Here is a 19,415-nt window from a genome sequence, read left to right as displayed (position 1 = left end):
TCCCTCATGCCAGACTGCATATGAGAAAGCTACAGTGGTACCTGAAGAATTAGTGGTCCCAACACAAGCACAGCCTAGAAACCAAAATTCCAATAATCCCATGCCTGAAGCAAGAGTTCCTATGGTGGGCTCAGGCCTGTCAATCAAAGACAGGATTGCCCTTCTGCAACAGTCAACCAAGCCAAACCATCACGACAGATGCCTCAGACCTCGGTTGGGGGGGCACACATGCTGGGCAAGTGCATACAAGGCTTATGGACTCGAGACCAGCTGCGCCTGCACATAAATCTAAAGGAAATGCTGGCAGTAAAATTGGCAATTCAGTCATTCAGACCATTTCTCCAGGAAGGTCAAGTTGATGATAAGGACAGACAACACCACAGTTATATGGTACATCAACAAACAGGGAGGCACACATTCATATCCTCTATGCCGGCTGGCACTGGACCTATGGGATGTGGCTCTGAGCTACAACATTCAGTTACAAGCAATTTTTGTACCGGGAAAAGAAAACATTCTAGCAGACATATTAAGCAGAACTACCACAGATGCCCACGAATGGATGCTGCATCCGGACATCTTCAAAGCCATCACAAGAAAATGGGGATTACCACAAATAGACTTGTTTGCATCCCCACTCAATCACCAGCTAAAGAAATTCTGCACAAGGACATACCACCCACTTGCTTGGAAGGTGGACTCCCTATCTTTCAGTTGGAAAAATCTGACAGCATACGCATTCCCACCACTTCCTTTGATGCACAAGGTGCTTCTGAAGATCAGAGGACCGTCCAAGGATCATTCTGATAGCTCCAGACTGGCCAAGACAACATTGGTACCCATTGCTGAGGAGCATGTCTCGGGAACAAATATGGACACTACCCCTGATCCCATTACTGTTAACACAGAACAACTACAACATCCTGCATCCAAACCTGAAAACTCTGCAGCTGACTGCCTGGAACATTACATAAGAGCAATTAACCCAAATTTATCCCAAAGGGTTAAAGATATAATCCTGGAGGCTCGTAGACCTTCAACAAGAAAGAATTATGCAGCAAAATGGAAAAGATATCTAATTTGGAGTACTGCAAAGGGAAAAGATGTGACACTGGTAAACATAGCCAACATCCTGGAGTACTTGGCAGAGCTCTTCCATACAGGCCTGTCCTACTCTTCCATCAAGATACATGCATCAGCTATTTCAGCAGAATACAGCTTGGATCCTCTTGTCTTCTCTCATCCTCTGCTCAGACAGTTTCTGAGAGGAATTAAAAATGTAAAACCTCCCAGGAAACCACCATTGCCAGCATGGGACTTGAACTTTGTGCTAGAAAAATTGACACTTCCCCCTTTCGAACCAGCAGCAACAGCAGAATTACAATACTTATCCTGGAAGACTGCTTTCCTGCTGGCAATAACTTCAGCAAGAAGGGTCTCTGAACTACAGGCATTAATGGCAGTGCAACCCTTCCTGATCTTCCATCAAGATAGAGTGTCCATGAGAACAAATCCTACATTTATGCCTAAGGTGGTATCTAGAGTGTCATTAAATCAGGCTATCCACCTACCTACATTCTTCCCCAACCCACAGGACAGGGGAGAAAGACTCTTACATACCTTGAATGTACATAGGCAGTTACGCTACTACCTGGACAGGACCAAGTCCAATAGAAAAACTGACCAGCTTCTGGTAGCATATGCAACAGGAAAGGAAGGAAAACCAATTTCAAAACAGACAATCTCCAAATGGATAGGAAATAGTATTAGATTTTATTACTCCTACCATGGAAAGAAAACGCCAGAGAACATCAGGCCTCACTCCACAAGGGCTACAGCCACTACCACAGCTTTCTTACGAGGAGTGGCTACCAAGGACATTATAGAGGCTGCTACTTGGACCTCCGTGCATACATTTGCCAAGCATTACAATTTACCTTTATACTCTAGATCCCGAGCAGGTTTTGCCACTGCTGTTTTGCAAGGGATCCTAGCTACACCATAATCTCTACTCTTTCCTCCTCCCCTAGTTTAGCTATGGTATTCTACCCATTTGTAAGGACTGCAGATGCATCCTTGAAGGACATAGTACAGTTTTGTACCTACCATAAATGTAGATGTCCGATAGGAATGCATCTGCAGTCAGGATTACCACCACCTTCCCCTCTGAGGTACTCCTAGGGTATTTGCCATCCTTCAGCTAGCTTGGGGGGATCTATTATGGTGTATTTGTTTGTATATATGTACATACATGCTTATTTTATGTGTTTGCCCTCTACTCTTTGGAAACATTGGCATTTATCCAAATTTAGCCATCCAAGAGGGCACCTGGCATCTGGGGCAAGAAACACTGAGGAAAATGGCGTCGGCTGATGCCTTTATACCCGAAAAACTGCAGCGATGACATCGGGTGAAGTGCGACACCAGCCGAAGCCGGACCCAGACTTTGGAATCCGGCCGACCGAAGGGCTGCCTGACGACAGGACAACCCATTTGTAAGGACTGCAGATGCATTCCTATCGGACATCTACATTTATGGTAGGTACAAAACTGTACTTTACTCCACTTCCATTGAATACCAGACAACCTATGCTCTCCTCCGTGGTCCATCATATTTTGATGTCATCCCATAAGCCGTCTACTCAAACTATATAGGTTTAAATGGAAGAGGTTTGTACTCTGGGCCCAAACACGACATGGATCCCGTCACGGCTTCCGTTCATTTCATTCTGGAATTTCTAGCCCACCTTTCCAATAACTGAGCAGCAGTGTCTACTGTTACGGTGCAGTTAGTAGCCATTTTGAATTTTCATGATGGGTTTAATAACTTATCCTTGAATTCCAAAAACTTTGCAAAGCTTCCTTACCAGGGGCCATGTTGTTGAAACCTCCATACAAAGGACCCATCCTCCCCCTAGGGATTTAAATCTGGTTCTTCATTTGATTACTCAAACCCCCCTTTGAGTCTGCAGCAACTTGTAAGGTTAAGTATCTTTCTTGGAAGACTATTCTTGGTAGCCATCACATCAACGAGACTGATGTCACAACTTCAAGCTCTGTCTTCTCAGCCTCCGTATTTGGTTTTTCATACACATAACATTCTCTGTGTACCGACCCTTCTTTCTTGCCCAGAGTTTTCTCAAACGAGCTTTTAATCATACTATACGTTTGCCAGTTTTCTTCCCTAATTTTATAAATAAGAACGAATATGTTCTGCATCTCTTGGATGTTCATTGACAGTTATGTTTCAACTTGCATAGAGTCAGAGTTTTGGAGAGCAAAACAGCTGTTCATTGCATTTGCTGGACCTAGTAAAGGCCTTCCAGTAACCAAAGTTACCTTATCTAAGTGCTTTTCTAGCTGTATTTCTTCCTTTAGTTGCACTTCGAAAGGCACAAAGCCTGTTAAGTCCATTCGGGTTCATTCTACCAGACAAGTGGCTGCTACTGCGATCTTCCACATCAGTGCTTCCTTGGATGATGATTGCGCAGCTGCCACTTGGGCAAACCGTCATACCTTTCTCAATTCTTATAAATTGCATTGGTCTCCACTGGAAGGGCTTCCTTTGGCACGATGATTTTGTGGAACATTCTCCCGTGAGTCCTCCCTGGATAAAGGTAATTTGGGACTCTGTCCCGCGTGTGAGGAGAAGATGAAAAATTGACTATCAGATTAAGTTGTATGCTCACCATAACGTTTCATCTGTATTGTCAATTTTTCATCTCTCCTCCATCCTTGGATTCCTGGTTGAAAGGGAAGATTATTTCTAGGGTTCGATTACATTTTATTAGACTCCAGAAATCGCTTCACTTAATGCTCTTGTGTGTTAAATACCAAACAACTTTTCCTGCTATTATAATTATAGCAAACAAGATCTGAGGTAATGGGGGAGATGTGCATTGTGGGTAAGCGGAGGTACCGAAGAGCTTTTTGGTTGCCATGAGCTTGCTAACGGCAGAGTCTGATCCGAGGGCTCTGATCCAAACCCACATGTGAGGAAAGATGAAAAGTCAACAATACAGATGGGACGTTATGGTGAGTACATAACTTTTTTTCTTCAGCTCATATGTTAACTTCATCTGTACCTTGTATATTTTTTTATTTTGATACTGTATAACAAACATTAGCATGAGAGTTTGTATTAGTGACTTGTTAGGTGTTGCCTATCTACATGTGATTTCAAAAAATTTTTTGTAGTGGAGCTTTTCTCCCCAGGCCACCGCTGAAAACTGCTTTCTGGCCCCAGCTGGATGCTCCCAGTAAACAAATGTAAAATAAGTAAAATCATTTTAGTGGATTTTAAAAGGTTGCATTTCATAGGTGTCAGTCAAAAGCTTTATCTTTGAGTTGGTAACATGCTGTCCATTTACCCGGGCCTTCAGCTTGGAGATGTTTGTAATTTGTGCATTTTCTGTCGTGGGTTGAATTTAATTTTATTGCTTATTTTAATGTAGGAGGAATACTATAACTCCATGCCAGCATCAAGCTTTCAGCAACAAAAGCTTAGAGTGTGTGAGGTTTGTTCAGCATACCTGGGTCTTTATGACAATGATCGTCGGCTTGCTGACCACTTTGGAGGAAAGTTACATTTGGGGTTCATACAGATCAGGGAAAAATTGGAACATCTTAGGGTGAGTATATTTTGTCTATCATTTTACAGCTTTAAGTCTCATGGGCTATTGGTGGTTGCACTGCTAATGGTAAAGTGTTAAATTTTCTCAAGGATATATCCAGAGAGTTGCAGATGATCTTCGTACTTCATTGTTGCAGTAATGACTCTTAGAATTTCCTGCCAGGCAGAAGCTAGAGTCCAGCCCAGTTACTACACTCGGATGGCAATCTGAGGGTGCTTAGCTCTCCACCTATGAGATTGTGAGGCCATCACGTTTGCTGCCTGGTTGTTGTTTCCAGAGACTGCACCATTATCTTCTGTTTATCCCATGTTTGAGACAAAGATCCCTTCCAGATATTCTACCCTATCAGCAAAGTTAAGCGGCAGCAAAAATTCGAAAGCTGCTTAAGAAATGAGTCATCAGAGATCCAACAAGACCAAAGAAGATCTGGGGTCTTACGTAGAGCCATTTTAGTGCCAAAGAAAACCAAGGGCTTCACGCCCGTTTTGTACCTTAGCAAATTGCACCTGTGTAAAACAGACCAATTCTGGATGGTGACTGTGTGTAATTCATTCTATCTCTGACGGATGATTGGATGTGCTTGGTAGACTGCAAAGATGATTGCTGTCACCCAACGATAGTGAGGTATTTCAGGGGATTCCTGCACTTTAGGTTAGGAGTCTGTCACTACCAGATGTTCTTTGTGTTTCACTGTTGCAGTAATCACATTTTGGTTATCCCTGCCAGGGTAGACCTCAGTCTGCCCAAATACCAGAGGCGTAGTATTTCTGCATCTGTTGCCATTGCTTCATGACTGACATCAGGTCGTCGTCAGTGTAAAATAAGGCAGCCGACGCCATTACATCAGTCTTTCTTGCCAATGAGCCCGAAGCATAAACAAGTTCGCACGTGTGCTGGTCAGCCACTACCTGAGTTTTCGTTTACCAAATTGAAGTCTTCTAAAGCTAAGTGCTGGGGATTCTTTTTTTCTTGCTCTAACCGATGTCAGAAAAAGTTAACAATTGTCTCGCCTGTGGAAAGCAAATACCACACACACTTTCATTCTTACTGCGTCACTTGCTTAGGCCCAGACATCCCCTGCTCAGCCCCTGATGTCCGCTTCTGGATTCGCAATCCGCTACTGTGACACTTTCGGAGTCTGGTATGCCGTGAGACTCCATAGACTAAGGATCCTGCGGATGTCTTTACCTTGAATGGGTCCAGACCTGCTGAGCAGGCACCGGCTTCCGAGGTGCTTCGCACTAATGATTCTCGACACAGACTTTCGCGTCTAGCATTTTTTCGAAAACTACAGAGTTTCTAAGGCACAGGGTACGAACCACACCCAAGAAACTGACCCAATCACAGGCACCTGCTTCCTTGCCTCACTCTCAAATGCTTAAAATGGAAGATCTTATAATACTGATTGGGAAGCAAAGCTACCCATTCCAAAACAGAGATTTGGCCCCAGTAGTTTTGTCTGAACAGGAGTCCGATGACTCTGAGGCATCTGAATCTGGTCTAGTTCACGTTGTCGTAAGCCGGCAATATCAAATAAGATGTCGGCACGACAATGTCGAAAGTCCACAACATCGTGCAGGTAAACGGAAATCTCTGTAAGGGGGAGATTTCCGTTTACCTCAATGTACTGCGGTCTCTGAGTTGGTATATTTAAGTAGGGGGGGTGTGGGGTGCAGGGAGCTTGCCCCCTGCCTACGTTAGTTTTTTTTTATTTTTTTACGTTCGAAATTTTGCTACTTTGATCAATAAAGTTCGACCTTTATTGATTCAGTGTAGTTTTGATAACGTGATATAGACTCTCTGAATATGAAGGCATGCAACCCCTCCCTGCTTATGAGGATTCTGATGTGGAGGAATCCATTCCTTTAGCCTCCATCCGAGGATTTTTCATTTGGGGGAATCCTATATACTTTCATGGAGCATTTCCTATGAGAATGTTTGCACTTCCCACAGTTTAAAAAGAGACTCTGGGAATTCTTATATCTTCCACAGCACAGACCTCTGGCCATTCCTCCTGTCTTGGATGTTGTGGATGATGTTTTCTTGAAATGTAGTTTGACTCCTGACACCCTCCTTCCTGCTCCCAGGAAACCTGACGGGTACTATAGAGTCTCTGACTCTCAAATTTCTTTTCAAAATCCTACTGCTGACCCTGAGGTAATTTCTCAAGGGGATAAAGGAAATAAAGGAACTTTTGCTAAGGTTCCCACTGCCTCAGGGATGCCCGAGCATTAGACAGATGGTGTAAAAAAGTATACACCTCTAATAATCTTGCTGTTAGAGCATTAAATTGTCAGTTCCATATGCTTAAATTTCAGCAAAATACCATGGAACTCGAACAAAAATATCTTCTCCTGCTTGTGCAGAAAGTAGTTACAAGAGTTAATGCATTCTGCAAGTGAAGTAACTAAGCACACCTTACAATGTGGTTTTGATGCCCTAGAAGCATCTTGCAGGGCAGCAGTCACTGGTTCTGTCTTAGAAGGCATGCATGGCTTAAGGAACAGCCCTTGCTAGACCATGTCAAATCCAAATTATTGGAGACAGCCTTGCACAAAGACAACTTATTTGGCACCAAGGCAGAGGAGGTCTTAAAAAAGATGGACGAGAAAGCTAAATCTATGCAGACAGTTAAGGACTTCCTGCAGATCCAGCCACCCAGGTTCAGTAGGCATTGCCCATGCAAGCACTGGTCCTTTCTTGTCACCTCCAGTTCATCTCAGCCCAGACCCCAGGGAAGCAGGCCCCCCAGGCAGTAGCCCCATGAAATGCAGAGATCTAACCATTCCAGGAAGTGCTAAGCCACCCCCTCATGGTAAGAACTCACAATGACTCTCCACTTCCACCCCCTCCCTCTACCCACCCGCACTTGCCCGTAGGAGGAAAATCTCCTTCCACGCAAGCACCTGGGCCACCATTACCAACGACCGCTGGGTCCTCAACATAGTATCCCAGGGATACAGATTTTATTTCCAGATGTTCCCCAAAACCAGTGGGTGGTAGCCAGAAAGCAAGTCTTTTCCCTGCTCTCTATGAGGACAATAGAGCACGTTCCTGCAGAACAGATAGGCCAAGGTTTCTACTCCCGACTCTTCCTGGTACCCAGAAAAGAGAGCACATGGCGCCCCATCCTCAATCTATCCATTCTTAATGCCTTTCTGGTGATTCCAAAATTCAAAATGCTCACCCTCCAGCAACTACTACCTATTCAGGGATTGCTTGGTTAGCAACCCTAGACCTAAAAGAAGCCTACCTGCACATCCTAATCAGGGACTCATGCTGGAAATATCTAAGTTTCAAGGCAGGATCACTGCACTTTCAGTTCTCTGTGCTTCCCTTTGGCTTACATACTGCTCCCAGAGTTTTCACAAAATGTCTGGCTCCGGCCATTGCTTTTTGCAGGCAAAGAAATATTGAAATGTACCCATACTTAGACTGCCTAATTCAGGCAGATAGGAAAAGCTGCTCAAGCACATGGCCTTTGTAAATGATCTACTGACCTCCCTAGGGTATACTATCAATGAAAAGAAATCCAAACTAGTACCCACCCAAAAAATATATTCCTTGGAGTAAGCCTGGACACAGCATCCCAGATGGCATTCCTTACACCAGAAAAGCAAACCTACCTGACAGCCTATTTCTGTCTACTAGCCACCAGACCCCAGTTGTCCACAAGAAAAATACTGCAAGCTCTGGGGTTCATGGCTTCTTGCATTCTACTCATTCCGTATGCCAGACTGCATATGAGGAAACTACAGTGGTACTTAAAAAGCCTTTGGTGTCAGCACTCTCAAGACCTGGAATTTCTTATACCAATGTTACCTTGCTTAAGGAAAGATTTTCTTTGGTGGCAGCAGCATGCTACCACAACAAGGGACTACCCTTCTCACAACCCCACACCATCCAGACCCTCACCACAGACTCGGACAATGCCTGGGTTGCACACCTGGATGGCAGCTGCATACAGGGCCAGTCGAGCCCACAATTACATCTGCACATCAACCAAAAAGAGATGTTCGCCATCAAGCACGCACTGACAGCTTTCAGACCCCTCCTCTCCCCAGGGGCTCTACTGATCAAACCAGACAGCAACACTGTGATGTGATATATCAACAAGCAGGGAAGGACTCACTCGTACCCTCTGTGCAGGCTCGCCATGGCCCTTTGGCACACGGCCTCAGGCATGCAACTACACCTGTTATCACAATTCCTGCCAGGCGCTCTAAACTCTCTGGCAGGCAACTTAAGCAGAAATCTTCTGGACCAATACGAGTGGCAGCTAGACCAAAGAACCTTCACTTTTGTAACTCAGAAATGGGGCGCCCCAAAGGTCAACCTCATTGCTTCCCACTCCAACCATCAGCTCAGCAAGTTCTGCACCAGGGAGCCTCACTGCAAGACCTGGAAAGTGGATGCTCTATCCTTCCAATCATGATTGCCCCAGACTGGCCACACCAGCACTGGTTACCCACTGCTGTCACCTGTCACTTCTGCCACCATGGCATCTCCCTCAGATCCCAACACTCCTGAACCAGAGGGAAGGAGAATTCGTGCATCCCCAATTGCAGACCCCAATCTGGCAGCCTGGCTTATTCCCTGACCACTGCACAAGCTGCCAATCTCAGCAAACAGGTTCTAGATGTTATATGTGAGGCCATACGCCCTAGCACTAGAAAGTCTTATGCTGACAAATGGAAACGGTTTTGCACCTGGATCCAGGCTAAGGGACCCAGGACGGCACAACCCTCCCTCCCTCTCATCCTGGATTACCTTGCTGACCTGTTACACAGGAGTCTATCCCTTTCTTCTATTAAAATTCATGCCTGAGCTATCTCTACTCATTTCGGCACAGAGCCACGTCTTTTCTCACACCCTCTCATCAAACAAGTTCCTAAGAGGGGTTAACAACTTGAGGCCACTCAGAAGAGCTCCTACCCAAGCTTGGGACCTAAACTTTGTGTTGGAAAAGCTCACCCTGTCCCCCTTTGAACCAGCAGCTTTAGCAGAGTTAAAGTTTTTCTCATGGAAGACAGCCTTGCTTCTGGCCATCACTTCAGCAAGAATAGTATCCAAGCTACAAGCACTAATGGCTGTAGAGCCCTACATTTTCCATGCTGACAGTGTCTTTCTCAGGACTAACCCATCCTTCATGCCAAAGGTGGTGTCCAATGTGGCTCTCAACCAATCCATTCATTTGCCCACCTTTTTCCCTAACCCACAAAACAAGTGGGAAAGGATATTGCGCACTCTAGATGTGCACAGAAGCTCAGATTCTATCTGGACATGACTAAATCATTTAGTAAGACTGATCAATTGCTAGTCAGTTTTGCTGCAGGAGCAGAGGGCAAAGCCATATCCAAACAAACCATTTAAAATGGATAGCGCACTGCATCCATTTCTGCTACAAGCAACACCCCCCCTCCCCCCAAGGGGTTCAGGTCACATTCTACAAGAGCAACCTCCACCTCTGCAGCTTTCCTCAGAGGGGTCCCCACTAGGGACATCCTGGAGGCTGCAACATGGACATCAGTTCATACCTTCACCAAGCATTACCACCTGCCTATCTTCAAATCCAGGGTAGGCTTTGCCACTGCAGTCTTGCAGGGCATCCTAACCAGCCCCCAGTCATCTTGACTGCCTCCACCCTTTCCTTCAGCTTTGGGAGTCAACCAAAATGTGACGACTGCAACAGTGAAACATAAAGAACACAGTACAGTTGTGTACACTTACCATAAATGTAGATGTTAGTGTATTCACTGTTGCAGTCCTGGTTTCCCTCCCTCCACCTCCTTGACCGCCACCGCCCCCCCCCCCCACAAGGAATTTTTGGTATTTACTTTTTACTGGTGGTGTTCCACCATAACCTAGCTACCTCTTGGGGGCTCCTGACAGGGCAAGAAAAACTGATGTAATGACGTTGTCTGCCTTATTTTATACTACTGACGACCTGACGTCATTCCTGGAGCAACTGCAACCGACGCAGAAATACTAAGCCTCTGGTATTCGGGCCACCTGAAGGCTTCCCTGGCAGGGATAACCCAAATGTGATGACTGCAACAGTGAATACACCTACATTTATGGTAATTGTGCACAACTGTACTTTTTGAGCACTGCTTTTTGTGCTCGTCACAGCTCCGTAGATTTTCAACAAATGCATGCTAGTGGTAGCTTGATTCAGACTACAAGGATTCTGAGTCTTTCCATACCTGGAGAACAAGATCTGTATGGCAACTTCAAGGGCATCATTGGTTTAGAGAAGGGACTTTTCTGTTCAATCTGTGCCTGTCCTTTGTTATTACTGTTAGGTTCAAAAATCCAACCTGGAATATTTTCAAGCTCTTGAGTTTATCAGAAGCCAGCTGGATGCCAAGTCAGATTTGCTGCTTCCCTCGAAGCTGATCTCCATAAAACTTCAGGCTCTTCAAGCTTCCTACTTCCAAGGCAGCCAGCATTCACTGTCTTGCTCTTGTTGCAAAGTTCTTCATGACACATTACAGTGGACCTTGTCAGTTCAGTGGTCAGATAAACTCGTCCAATGAATTTTCGTGTCTCACTGACATTTGTCCTCACATCATGGTGGCTGATGTTAGATGAAATTACTGTCATTTTTTTTTTCTTCAGCCCACAACAATGTTAACCACAACAAACTCTCCCCCCTGGTTTGGGGGGTGCGTTTTGAAGGGTACCTGGTTCCAGTCAGAGTCCCATCTTCACCTTATTGATTTGGCTATGAGAGCAGTCCCCATGCAGGCCTTTCAAGACTGCCTACCCAAAGGTGTGATTGCTGTCCAAACTGACAACATGGCAGTGGTCTGGTACATAAATAAGGGGAACCTCCAATCCTATCCCCTGTGTTGAGAGACTGTGGTAATGGGTGATGTCCTTTCAGCTCTTTCTGGTGGCAGTGTGCATACTATTGAAATGTAACATTCTAGCACACAAGCTTAGCAGGAGCATATTAATGCCTCGAGTAGTATCTCAGTCCATTAGTGGCTGCTCATATTTTCAGCCACTGGGGCTAGCCTTGCTGCAGCCTCTTTATAATATCGTTCAACATGAAATGCAGCAGCTTTTTGCCTTGATCTCTCCCAAGGAACAGTCCGAGGTTTCCCATTACATACTAGACTTTCAATCCAGATCCCGGACTTAGTTTGGCTCAACTGTTTTGTGTAATATTCTCACCTGAAACCTCTCAGCTCTCTGGCTGGGGAGTCTGATTCACAGGTTGAGGCATTGAATGCTAGAGCTGTGTACTTACAATGCTAGATCCATGTTGTCATCTGTCAATCACAACCATCCCTTTTCTTGTCCCTCCTTCCATGTTGTCATTGGTAATTTGTGGCTCTTTGTGGGCCTTGCAGATCAGTCCTAAGTCTGTTCCCTTTTAGTGTATCCATTATTTTTTGTTTTTTGGGGGGGGGGTTGTTCATGCAAATCAGGTACTGTAGTGCAAACTCTGAAGAGATTTAGGCATACAGAGCATTGTGGGAGAGTGGAGCTTTGGGAGCTGTGAGCATCTAATGATTCTGATGTGCCAGCTTTGGCTATGATAACTTCCAGGTTAAGACAGAGAAAGACAGCATGGATCTTGCATTATGGTTAAGTACATGATTTTCATTTTCCTCACAAATGTAAGCAGATATATTCTTCCTATGCCAACACAACAGAAATATCCAGTTGCACCAACTGTTAGAAATGCTGTCTCAAGGTACCAATACAGTAAGTTCCCCACCCCACAAGTAAAGCAAAGGGTTTTACCCGGGGCTTTTCCTAGTACCAGGATATTTTGTACCTGTTAAAGCTAACCAAGTTCCTAAAACGAGCAGGCTTCAGAGTATTGGATCTGTAGTCACTACTTCAGTTTAAGCGTCCAAAGTGTCCTTGTTACACAAGATTTCAGAGATGCCTATCTGCATTCCATCATTTTTGATCTGCATTCCATCATTTTTGAGAGTGACTGAAGTTTCTTGAGGTTTATGGTTGGTAAATTTCATTGTCCAACTTTCTTCTCCTGTTTCAGATGTCCTATTCACTTGCTTCAGTGTTCTTCACTTGAGGGATATCCCAGCCAGATGTGTGCCCCGACGTCCACCAGCAGCTACCGAACGTCGGTTTTGCAGTTTCCAATGTTTTCGTCCGTCTTCTCAGAGAAGTGCCCCGTTAGGGAATTTATTCATCTGAAGTAGTTAACTTCATTTGATCATCAAACTGTGGGTTCTGGATCTGATACGGATCAGAGCCGGCAGCTTACCAAGCTAAAGGTCTGAGCTCCAAGCTCTTCCCCCTTACCCATACTACACTGCAACCTACTTCCAATCCCCAGATCTCATTTGCTGCAGCTTCACCAGCACAGGATTCCTGAGCTCCAGGCATGTTTGTTAGGTTTTCATCTAACTTTCAGTCTGTGTGTTCATTTGAGTGCTAAAACACTTAACCCTGTCCTTATTTTCCCTGGGATTTGCATTTATATATATATAAAAAAAAAAAAATAGTGTAGTGGTATACGAAAGTTTCCGAACTTTTTGTGTAGGCCTCCCCTTCCCGCCCTTTGTGTTTGTGTGATTACTTAGCTTGTCTAAGTTGGTCATGTCGGAAAGGTCAGAAACTGACATTTTCTAAGTGCACAGTGTGTGGCTATAAGCTGCCACCAGCCAATGGTCACACTGCGTAGTTTGGGGGTTCCCTATCTGATATCCATCTGCAAGATTTGTGCAGCTTTTAACCCCCGGGCCCTGTGGGATCGCATGACCAAGCTGATTCTGGCGGGTCTTTTACCCACAGAGTCAGGTACTTCTGCAGCAGCATTTTCAGCCATCCAGCCCTCCCCCCTGTCCCTGACTCTCACTCCCACCTGTAAACAGGGAGAGAGAAAGGGAGAGACAGGGAGAGGGTCGCAAGAGGCAAGCGGACTTGGATCCATTCCCCCCCCCCCCAGTAAGGTGATCTCGACACCAGAAAAGATAGCTAGGGTGTCTTCCCCTCACCTCCGTTCTCCACGATTCTCCTTGGAGCCAGAGGAGGAGGCTTGGCCGGCCCACTTCACGGTAGTCCTCGCATCGACCCACACTGCTGGTGTTGGTGGCGTCCTCGAGATCCACAAGGGAGCCTCTGTGACGCCGATATGGACCGGATGATAAGGTTCCTGCAAACTCAATTGCAGATGGGAGTGTTGCTGGCCCCCCCCCCCCCCAGCCGGAGTGGGGAGTTCGGCTCCAACATTTGCCCTGATAGCTCCTTCTCTGATCCACGCTCTGGTTTCTGAGTCCATGGATCTGAGTAGCCCTGGAGTCAGGGGTTTGGCGCAGATGGTCCCTCCTACCTCGACACTGGCCATGCCCTCGAGCCTGTCTGATCCGAGGTGATGTGTGTTGTCGGTTCCATTTTGGTCAGGGCATACCATCTCCTTGGGTCCGGCCGTTACATCCTTGGCTCCGATCTCCTCATCTGATCCGAGGGGAATGGCTACCCACACCACCAGTTTCATGGAAGCTGGTTCTCATTCTGCTTTCAATGCTGTGGAGAGGGTTCTTTCTGGAGGATCGAGACCTCTCACTCTTTTCCTCTAAATCCGCCCCTTGCAACTGAGTTTGTCTAACATCATCCAGTCCACCCAGGGACAGCCTGGGTCTGATACGCACCAGACAGTTCCCCTTGAGGAATAAGAGACTGCGAGCCCTCCCCGGAGAGTCCCCAAAAGGAGGCCCCTCTCAAATACCAGTGCAAAAGGATGCACACGGACTCCCCTGAGTCCCTCACTGAGGATACTGACTTGGAGGAAGGGGAAGGTTCCCCCAGATCACCCACCCAAAGATGGCTCCTTCGGAGACCATGGAATTTCTTTGCCGGGGGGTGGGGTAGTTTGGTCCGCCCAAAAACCTTCCTTGAACGAGGCGTTCGCAGACCCATCTACCTCTTGGGTGTCCCCCCCCGTCCGACCCTCTGGTGAATCTAGTTACCACCAGAGCCTGGAAGGAACCGGACACTGTAGAGCAAATACCCAAACGGCCATACAAAGTATTGAGCCCTCCTGCGGACAAGCCCACTTGGAGTAATGGTTCCCCAGTTGATGCCATGGTGGTGGAGGCCACCAAAAAGGAACTTGCCCATGAAAGTTCCTCTGTTCATCCCCCGGACAAGGAGTCCAGGGCAATGGATAGTCTTGGAAAGCAGACTTTTGCTTCAGCTGCCTTTGCTATAAGGGCACTGAATTACATGGCCCACGTAATTAGACTGCAGCATGACCTCGTGAAGGAGTACGCTGAGTCTCCCCCAGAGTCCATTTCAGCTGAGGATAAACTGACATTCTCTGCTCATATGGCCACTATCAAGTCTGTTTCGAATACGTCCATGCGTTTACTCTCACACCACCGAGGGAGCTGCTAGGGCAGCCAGGTCCAGTATTGCCATGAGGCATCATGCCTGGCTCCCGCTTTGCGATTTTTTGGAACCTTTCAAGACGTCCTTCACTAATGCCCGTTTTGACGGTTCGACCCTGTTCATGAAGACTGTCCAGGATACACTTGTCCAGAGTGAGAAAGATGGGATAACGCCGTCAGCCGTCGGGATCCACTGCTCTAACCCTCAAAGGTCCTTCTCCAGGAACCAGCGAGGGCAAAAGAAGCTGTGGTTCCGCAAATCTGCAGTCCCGGAGCGCTCCGGACTCCTCCCTCAGTGGCAGAAGGGGACCAAAGAATTTGGGTCATGGGAACCCTTTTCCGACCGACCCGCGCAGCAGCCCTGAGGGGTTGCCCGACTGCTCCTCCCTGGAGGCAGTCAGGGGGGGTGTTTTTTGAGGCACCTAGCCCAGTGGAAGTCCATCACGTCAGATCGCTGGGTGCTTCGAATAATATCCAGAGGCTATTCTTTTCCCTTTATAAACAGTCCCCTATACGCAAGGTACCTCCTAGACGTCCCACCCACTCAAAGGGAGGCGGCAGCTTTAGAAACAAGAAAGCTGCTAGAAAAAAGAGCAATCCTGCAAGTGCCCCCAGACCAGTCCAAATCGGGCATCTATTCCAAGTTCTTTTTGGTGCCAAAAAAGACGGGGGACTTGAGGCAGATTCTCGACCTATCCCCAATGAACCTGTCCGTTGTCAAGGAAAAGATCCAGATGGTCACGCTACAATCCATCCTGCCCTTCTTGCAGGAGGAAGACTGGATGTGCTCGATAGACTTAAAGGATGCGTACTACCATATCTTGATGGACATGCGATCCAGGAGGTTCCTCTGCTTTCGGCTAGAAGCCAGTCATTGCCAGTTCAGTGTCCTACCCTTCGGTCTCACCACAGCCCCCTGGGTGTTTATTTACCAAGGTCATGGCAGTTGTAGCGGCCCACCTGAGGCTTCAGGGCATTCAGGTCTTTCCGTACCTGGACTACTGGCTTTGCACTGCCTCCACAAGGTATCAGCTTGTACTAACCAGAAATTTCTTTCTTCAGTTGTCGACTCGGCTGGGTATCCCGATAAATCTCAAATCTTCCCTTCAACCTGTTCAAACTCTAGACTAAATAGGGGCAAGAATAGATTCTCTTCAGGCCAGGAAATTTTTTACCCTAGACAGACTTCACAGCCTGGCCCTTCATGTATTGGTGCTCCTTCAGTCCCCTGCACCCCCAGCGGAGTTGGTCCTGAGAGCCCTAGGGTCCATGGCAGCAGTTATAATTCTGGTTCCTCGTGCACGTCTGCATATGTGTGTGTTACAGTGGACGTTATAAGTTCAATGGTCTCTACTACATCAGTCTCTAGACTTTCTGATTCCTCTGAGCAAAGTGTGCAAAAATTCTGATGTGGCTTCAATCCCAGGATCTGCAAGGACGACGCCCCTCTGTTACGCCTCCACCCCAAGCCACGGTGGCCACGGATGCCTCCCGCTTAGGGTGGGGGGTCATTGTTTGGGCAGGACTGTCCAAGGCACGTGGACTCCAGAGTGAGACCATTCTGCATATAAACGTTCTAGAAATGAGAGTAGTCCTTTTAGCGTTGCAGGCTCTTCATACCTCTCTTCCTCTGGGAACTATTGCGATCCAGTCAGACAATGTCAGTGGTCTGGTCCATTAACAAACGGGGGAACCAGGTCTTATCCACTTTGTCGAGAGGCCACGAGTGTGTGGGAATGGGTGATGTCCACCAACTGCTTTCTGATAGCAATGCACATTCCGGGTCGGTCCAATATTTTGGCAGACAAATTGAGCAGGACTATCCTTTCGCCTTACAAGTGGTCTCTGAACCCTTATGTAGTGGAACAGATCTTCCTCCGGTGGGGTCAGCCTTGCTGCGATCTCTTCGCATCACATTGCAACGCAAAGTGCATTGAGTTTTTCACTCTTATTCCCCCGACGGGGGAAGGCCCCAGAGACACTCTTGTCCATGCTTGGCCACCTGGTTTTCTTTATGCATATCCTCCGCTTCCTCTCATGACAAAATTCTTACAGGAAAACTCTGTTGGGGAGCAGTTATCCTCATAGCCCCATTCTGGCCTTGTCAAGTTTGGTTCCCTTGCCTGCGGTCTCCTCTTCTAGCTCCACCCTGGATCTTGGATCCCATTCCGGATCTTATTCGTCATCCTGGAATTCTTCCTCTGAATTTGGACAGCCTCAAACTCGCAGCTTGGTTGCTCCAGTTCCATTAGTTGTCAGGACTCTGGGGATTTCTTCCCCAGTTAAATCCATCCCGGTAGCGGTACAAAGTCCTCTACCAGAAAAGTTTATAGTAGTAAATGGAAATGTTTTTCCATTTGGGCTGCACAGAGAAATCTGGATCCTTTTACCTCTCCAGTTCCAGCGGTGTTAGATTTTTTTGTCTCATTTTCTAACAAGGGGCCAGCTCTTCCACAGTAAAAGTCCATCTGGCGGCTATTTCCCATTTTCACGTAGGGGAAAATTCAGGTTCCCTAGCTGCTGCCAGAATTTGCAAGAGTTTTGTGAAAGGTACTTTTCTTCTGAGACCCCCTATCAAAAATCCTTCCCCGCTGTGGGATTTGACTTTGCTTCTTCAGGCCTTATTTGTGCCCCAGTTCGAGCCCGCAGCATCAGTTGACTTGAAATTCTTGTCATGGAAGACTGCGTTCCTGGTGGCTATTACTTCAGCCAGGAGAGTGTCAGAGCTTCAGGCACTATGTATGAAACCCCCAGACCTAGTTTTTCACAAGGATAGGGTATCTCTCAGGACTAAACGAGTCTTTTCTTCCTAAAGTTGCTTCGGAATCTAATATTAATCAGTCTATTCATTTGCCTGTATTTTTTCCCTAATTTTCAAAATAAAGGGGAATACAAACTTCATTTGCTGTGAATGTTCACAGGCAGTTAGTTTTTACTTGCATAGGTCCAAACCCTTCTGTAAATCTGACCAGTTTTTCATTTCCTTTGCCAATCACTTTTTGGGAAAACCAGTTTCAAAGGTGACACTAGCTAAATGGATTTCACTTTGTATTTTAGAAGCATATAAAGAACTTGGATTACCAGTACTAGAAGGGGTTCATGCTTACACTACCTGTTTTATAGCTACTTCTGCTGCATTCTAGTCTAGAGTTTCCCTGGACGATATTTGCTCAGCAGCTACCTGGGCTAGCTAGGTTTGGTGTCTAGAGGAAGGGCTTCCTTTTGCTCTGCAGTGCTCCAAATTATCCTTCCTTAAGGTTCTTCGAAGATTTCGGGTAGCTGGGGACTCTGTTCCACAGGTTGATGATCAAATGAAGTTAACTACTTCAGATAAAGTTAAGTACTCACCATAACGTTCCATCTGAGTAGGTAGACTTCATTTGTCAGCAAGCTTTCCTCCCGACCTTGATGGTTATTTCTCTGTTTGGGCACGATGTCCTGAATTTGACGAGCCTGGTGTATGTGTTCGGTCAGGTTTTTTGGCTTAGGTGGTTGTGTGTCACGTATTGGGTGGCAAACTCGATCTGAGGATTGGAAGGAGGTTGCAGTGTAGTATGGGTAAGGGGGAGGAGCTTCGAGCTCGGATCTTTAGCGTGGTAAGCTACCGGCTTGGATCTGTATCGGATCAGGAACCCACAGGTTGCTGACAAATGAAGTCTACTCAGATGGAATGTTATGGTGAGTACATCATTTCTTTTTTGTTCCTTTTTATGTCATCCAGAAAGAACGAGTGCTAGTGTGGGAGACACATTCCACATAAGGACAGGGAATACCCAGTGTCTCTTCTGCCTAGGCCCCGATCACAACCATAGGTTGTGTAGTATTTGCCAGTTTGTTCCAAAGACACATTGAAGCAGTTTTAATTCTTTATCTTTGTATTTGGAAAATCTGTGATCTGATGTTATCAATCTTAATTTATCCTTGACCTTTGGGGACACTGATGTTCTTTTGCAGTCATTACATTTGGGTAATCTGCTGGCAGGTTACCCTCAGTCGGCATGAATTCCAAAGTCTTGGGTCCTGCGTCGGTTGCTGTCTTCTCTTCCATGACGTCAGGTCGTCAGGGGTATAAAACATGCAGCCTACACAATTTTCTCCAGTCTTTCTTGCCGTGCGGTGCCTGAAGCAGAAGCATTTCGCAACTGCTGGTTGGCAGACTACTGAAATATTAGCTTTAATGAAGACTTCGGTTCTGAAACTCAAACTCTAAGTACCCCGTTGGGGAAAACTTTTTTCTTGCTTTTTACCTATGTCAAAAGTTAATAATTGTATTACTTGAGGGAAGCAAATACCTCATAAGGATTTCCATTTATACTGTATTCCTTGCCTAGGCCCTGATCACAACGTGCCTGGCTGTTGGTTTTGTGCTAGATTTAACCAACGCACTATTAAGTTTTTTCAGTAT

At 46.3% G+C, this 19,415-nt stretch overlaps 1 protein-coding gene across 1 annotated transcript in view; it reads left to right on the top strand.

Annotated features, from left to right (window-relative positions):
• Window positions 1-19,415, top strand: part of LOC122803149 (putative RNA-binding protein Luc7-like 1) — a 1,029,881-nt gene that overhangs the window by 802,446 nt on the left and 208,020 nt on the right. Inside the window, exon 4 of the mRNA XM_044072769.1 lies at window positions 4,455-4,631. Within this exon, the coding sequence (XP_043928704.1) occupies window positions 4,455-4,631 (177 nt within the window). The remainder of the gene's footprint in view (window positions 1-4,454; window positions 4,632-19,415) is intronic.

This window comes from Protopterus annectens, chromosome 5.part1, assembly GCF_019279795.1.
Source record: "Protopterus annectens isolate FY-2018-M chromosome 5.part1, PAN1.0, whole genome shotgun sequence".
NCBI lineage: Eukaryota > Metazoa > Chordata > Ceratodontiformes > Protopteridae > Protopterus > Protopterus annectens.
Note: the sequence above shows the minus strand (reverse complement) of the source record. Positions and strands in the feature narration are given on the sequence as shown.